The 5,730-nt window shown below is 39.8% G+C and overlaps 1 protein-coding gene across 1 annotated transcript; it reads left to right on the plus strand.

The window, feature by feature from the left end:
• The first annotated feature begins 3,298 nt into the window (after positions 1-3,298).
• LOC110021527 lies at positions 3,299-4,913 on the plus strand. Its single transcript, XM_020720056.1, has one exon. It carries the CDS (start codon positions 3,397-3,399, stop codon positions 4,579-4,581), a length of 1,185 nt encoding a protein of 394 aa, XP_020575715.1. The 5' UTR covers positions 3,299-3,396; the 3' UTR covers positions 4,582-4,913.
• Positions 4,914-5,730: the final 817 nt, after the last annotated feature.

Here is a 5,730-nt window from a genome sequence, read left to right on the forward strand (position 1 = left end):
CTTAATAACTATATATATGTTTTCTTATGTAATACTATTTACAAAGTCATTATTATCTTGCTTGCTAGTAATCTTAAACTCATTCTATCTAATATTAACTGATTCATTGAATGTCTCTAGTTGCTTCTTGCTCTCTTCATGATGAGTTGGGTAGATTTTATTGCTGTGTAGATTATATTTTGTTTTTGACTATTTGTGCTCTCTTGGCTTTTAAAAAGAGTGAACATTTTATATATCTCAGGTCTATTGTTCAAAATGACGGTGATATAGATGGGGATGCTATTAGTAGAATTCAGAATTCAAGATGGATAGATGAAGTGGAGAAAAGTACTGCTTAGAATTAAAGGAGAATTTTATAAGATGATGGTGAAACATGTGATGCTTTATGTCTGGTTGTTGGCCTATAAAACAGAAACATAAAACTAAGTTAAGTGTTATTTAGATGAAAATTCTTAGGTGGATAAGTGGCTTTACAATTAAGAGATAAAATGTGAAACGAATATATCTATGAAAGGGTTGGCGTAGCACCAATGGCAGAGAAGATTAGACAGAGTCGTCTTAGATGGTTCGAAACAGAGAATTCTAATAAATTAAGATAATTTTTTTATACAACATGCCCATATATTTTTAGCTTACCTCTGCCTGTTGGGTTTCTTCTGTTGGGGATCGATTATTTCTTTGGAAACCCTGCTTTCAATTGTTGTTGGGTTTCTTCTGTTGGGGATCGATTATTTATATAGATTGCTATTAGTTCTCTAGCTGGTTATGATACATCTCCAACAAATTTTCATCATCCGACACAAATCTCGAAGCATAACAGAAATTTCACGACGATATTTTAAACAAGAAACATTTAAATCATGATAAAAATTCATACAGAGCTCTGATTTCAACAAACTTATAGTCAAACTGATCGGCTTGATGAGACATACCTAATGATATGAAAGCTAGTCCAATTCGAGTCAAATCAAGCTCAAATCAAGTCATTAAACTGAAAGATTTCTGGACACATTTGGAAGGTCAAACAGATGTCGACACTGGCAAGTTTATACTCGAATCGAGCGGCTCGACAAGACAAATCCAATGAGCCCAAGATCAATCAATTCTGACATCGTTTAGGCACTCAAGTGTCCATTAAACGCGACATGATCAGAGGAAACTCTCTGGACCGTCCAATCAAAATGGTTGATATTCCTGCATTAATTGCACTCAGAACACTATAAATAAACTCCCATTCCTCACATGAAGAGGAGCTGAAGTCTAGAGAGAGAGTCTGAGGCCAAGGAGAAGTTGCAGCTCAGCACCACCACCGACCTCCGTCGTCAACCACCGCCGACCACCATTGACCACCGCCGACCTCGGACGACCACCGCCCATCGTTGTTGACCTGTGACAACTGTCATCGACTACCAGTAATCACCATCGTTCACCACCAACCAGACGTCGTCAGTCGACGTTGTAATCTAAAAAATATAGTTTCTCTTTCCCGTATGTGGGACAGGGGATTCCTGTTATCAACAATCAATAGTTGATTTCCGCAACTGAGCCAAACCCCGTGGTTTTTCCCTTGCAGGTTTTCCACGTAAAAACTTCTGGAGTCATCATCGCTTGTTTCTCTTTCATCTGTGTGTGTACTGAATTTTCGTACAATGGTGGTCCGTTACTCTACCGCCGTGAATTTTCTATCACGCATCAGGTTAGTTTTTTTTAGTTGTTGTTGGTTGTGTTAATGATGGAGCTTTAGTTGTTTGGTTTTTTTGTTGTGGGTTTAATCCATTTTGTTGTTTTTTTTTGTTGGAATTTCTCATCTTGTGGTTGTCGTTCAGAAATTTTTTATATCCTTGATATTTTCTATTTGCTGAGTTTGATTTGAGCTTTTAAGCATTGTTGTTTCCCAGCAATTTCATTTTAAATACAACCATTGTGTTTATCATTGTTGGATGCTATTTAATATGTTCTTCTATTGGTTTTTCTTTGCTCTATTTTGTTGTTGGTTGAGGCTTAAGGGTTTCAGCTCTGCCGTGTTGTCGTTTGGATCTGGTTGGCTGGGACTGCTTGTTCCTTTGAGGAGTAGTTATTTCTTTGACTGGTTGGTTAATGTTGTTGGTCGGCTTTTTTTTTTGAGTTGTCGTCAGTTTTTTGGTTGTTTGTATTTTCTTTGTGAGTTATTTTATTGTGATCGCTATCTTTAATAAGTTTGCATTTCTTCATTGATTCTAAGATTGATTTTTGAGTATTGATGAATTCCAGCCGTTACAATTCAACTAGGTTTTGAATATTTTTTATATCCAAAATCTTGTAATGAACTTTAATGTTTTACTATCAGTAAATTCTGAGCTCTAGATTAATTGAATCCATTTATTTACAATGATTTTCTTTTTGATGTTTTTCCTATTGTTTCTTTTGGTTTGATTGTATTTTCTTCATTATTCTTTCTCCTGGTTATCATTGGTTATTATTTCTCGTTTTCATTTTGGTTGTTTTTCTTTGAAGGTTCTAGATCATGTTTGCTTGTGTTGTTGTCTAGTACCTAAAGTTGTTGATGGTGTTCTTGATTGTTTTTGGCAAAGTTGTTTCAGAGTATGTTTGCCCGGCTATGTATGAAATTGGTGGTGTTATTTTAGTGTTATTGTGTCTATAGTGCCTAATATGTTTCATTGGTGTGTCATCTTTAGTGTGCTATCTTTGTATGAGAGTGGGTCCCACTGTCATACAGCCGCAATGCGCTGCTATGTTCGGAGAGCGCAGACAACTCTGCGTGCCACAATAATTAGACCTTTGTATGAGTTGTAGATTGAGTTTTCAAATCGTAAATCATTGATTTTTTTCTTAATTAAGCTGGGCATATTTTTTAAAATAAAGTTGAGGGTGGCTCTCACTTTTTCCCAAAATAAACATAAAAATAAAAATAAAAATAAATGCTCAAATTAAAAACCAAAATTTAAATAAAGCCTGTTAAAAACAATATTTTTTTCTTCCAAAAATACCCCCCGTCTTCGTCCCCAGCATCAGGATCATAAGAAGCCCTCGGAGAGTCGGTACTCACATTCCACTTTTTTCTTTTTTCCACTGCTGTCCGGAAATACGTCCGGCTGCCTCCTTCCCACCGCCGGTGGAGACCATAATTAGCGGGGCCGTACGATCAACACCACCGAATTGAAGAGTACCGCGGTAGTAACCTTGCCATGGAAGTCCAGCGAATTCTCCAGCTGATTCTCCTAACCCTTCGATCCCTAAGCTCCCGTGTGGCTCTCGTGGGTGGTAACCACACCGCTGCTCGATTCTGCACCCGCTAACGTCCTCCGCCGGTCATCTCGCTCTCTCTCTCTCTTTCTCGTTTTTACTCTAGATCGCAGCTGAACCAGCGATCTCCTGGTTCTGGCCTAAATTGGTACGATGAAGGCCTGCTCGCGCACGATTCGACGGACTAACGACGGCCACGCCGCTGCGGAGCTTTCCCGCGACGAGCTAGTGATCCCAATTCCTGACCCTAGACTCATTCGTCTAATTGCCCGGTCGGTGTTTCTCGCCGCCGTCCTCTTTTCGCTACCCTGGCTCCGATCGGCTCTATTTTCCGATTATGACGGTGAAATTGACGGCCATTCCGCCAAAGACGAGCTTTTCTACATGCCAAAGCTGCTCCAGGACATGAAATCCTACGGCCTGATCCAGCTCCACGGCCGCTCTTTGTTCCTCGGAAACCCTGGGATCCACGCGCCCCTTCTCCGGCGCAATGGCGTTTACTGCCTGCCAGAACGCAAGATCCCGCAGATTGGCAGCGCTCAGTCTCTGGACTTCGTCTTCCTAGTCGCCGGAGGATTCAACGACGCTCATTTTCGCTTCATCGACCCCGCCGTCAGCGTCGGTGGTGTAGTGGCGTTCCGGCTAGGAAATCATCCCGTTAAGCCCTTCAACTTACCGGCGAATTACCGTATGATCTACATCCAGAACATCGGGCGCACGATCATCGCCGTAAAGAAGCTCTACCACGGTAATGCAGGCGGCGGAAAGCCAGGGAGGCGGCTTTTATCAGTACCCGAAGCGAAAGAAGATGATGTTCAAGCAGCAGTGGACGCGCTACTGGAACCTCCGGCGGTGGAGAAGCATCGAAAAAGAATAAGGTACCTGCCGAAACTCATCGGAGAATCTTTGGATAAGTATCCCAGAAGGGTTTTTGTGGATATAGGCTCGCCGGGTAGAATTGGGGCTGAGGGATGGTTTAGGGAGAAGTATCCGGGGAATAAGGAGTTTGACATGGTAAGGGTGGATGTAGTTGATCCGCCGCCGCCGACTGGCGGAGGAAGCGGAGATGTGGGGGAATGGCTGAGAAGTAGCGTGAGGAAGGAGTACGTGGTGGTGAAAGCAGAGGCGGAGGTGGTGGAGGAGTTGGTAAAAGGTGAGGCCTTTGAGCTGGTGGATGAGTTGTTTCTGGAATGCAGGAGCGATTGGAAGAATGGAGAGGTGGAAGAGGAGCTGGAGGAGGAAGAGGGTAAGTGGACGAAAAGAGCTAATTGGGAATGCTTGGCACTCTTTGATAAGCTCAGGCAGAGTGGAGTTGCAGTGCATCCATGGTGGGGCTGAAAAACCTAATTAAAAAAGGAAAATTGAAACAAAAAAACTCCATTTCATTCATCATCGAATTTCTGCGCAGCAAGGAGGAGATGCTGATCAGTGTTTTGGTTTGTATTGGCGCGTGTTAGGGAAAAGGATGGTTTTGGTATGAGTGTGTTATTATTAGTATTGTTATCTTTAATTATGTAATAAATTTGTGTTGTTAGTGTGTCGTCTTGAGGGATTTTGTTTTGGACTGGGGAAGGTGTGCTGTTGTTTTCCTATTCCTTGTAATGCTTGTCATGTGTCTTTAATAATGTGATGGGCCCTAGCATGTCCATACAATAATGGTTTCATTCTTTTTTTTCTTTTTTTTAAAAATAAATTTAAGTTAATTTAATTGCAAAATTTCGCACCCATTTGAATAGTTTTTTCTTTTTTTTTTAAAAAAAATAAATTTAAGTTAATTTAATTGCAAAATTTCGCACCCATTTGAATAGGTGCAATTTCAAATTTTATTTTAGTAGCTCCAATCCCTCTTATGAGAGCCCTATGCTCCAAACTGTTACGTAAATTGTGCGTGCGGTGACTTATTAGGACCATGAAAAAATTAAAAGTGAGCCAACTCTAACAATTAAAAAAATAAAAATATATATTTTAGCGGTCATAATCGCACAACGCATGCAAATTTACATGCATCACTCCCAAACAAACCTTAGGTCTTTTGGGGGTTTATAAAAAAAAACAGCTATGGTCTGATGCTATTGGCAAGAGGCCAATTTACAAAGCCCATCTCTCAATAAAAATAAAGCAGAGGTTTTTACACGCAAACCACCAAATTCTTATGCATTTACATATCTAACACAAGCTTTGCATTTTCTACATTTTAAATCACTAAAATATTTCACATCACATAAAAAATAACACCATTTAAACTCTTAAAAAATGAAATACACAATGCATAAAGTGGCATGAATGTAAAAAATCAAGGTTTGGATGTTGACTATAATTTTGAGAGGTTCAACTAAATCTGCAAGTGATATTAAAATTATTGTCATAATTACACTCCTAAATAAACTTTCATCAGAAAGATTAATTTTCAAACATATAAATCTAATGATGTTGCAGCTATAGCATTATGTTCGATATAACCAGTACCATTTCTTAAAAACCCATGGA

This window comes from Phalaenopsis equestris, unplaced genomic scaffold (genome assembly GCF_001263595.1).
Source record: "Phalaenopsis equestris unplaced genomic scaffold, ASM126359v1 Scaffold000134, whole genome shotgun sequence".
Taxonomy (NCBI): Eukaryota; Viridiplantae; Streptophyta; class Magnoliopsida; order Asparagales; family Orchidaceae; genus Phalaenopsis; species Phalaenopsis equestris.

Bases quoted from the DNA above. Each gene is read 5' to 3' on its own strand.
- LOC110021527 (XM_020720056.1), top strand. From the start codon at position 3,397: ATGAAGGCCTGCTCGCGCACGATTCGACGGACTAACGACGGCCACGCC.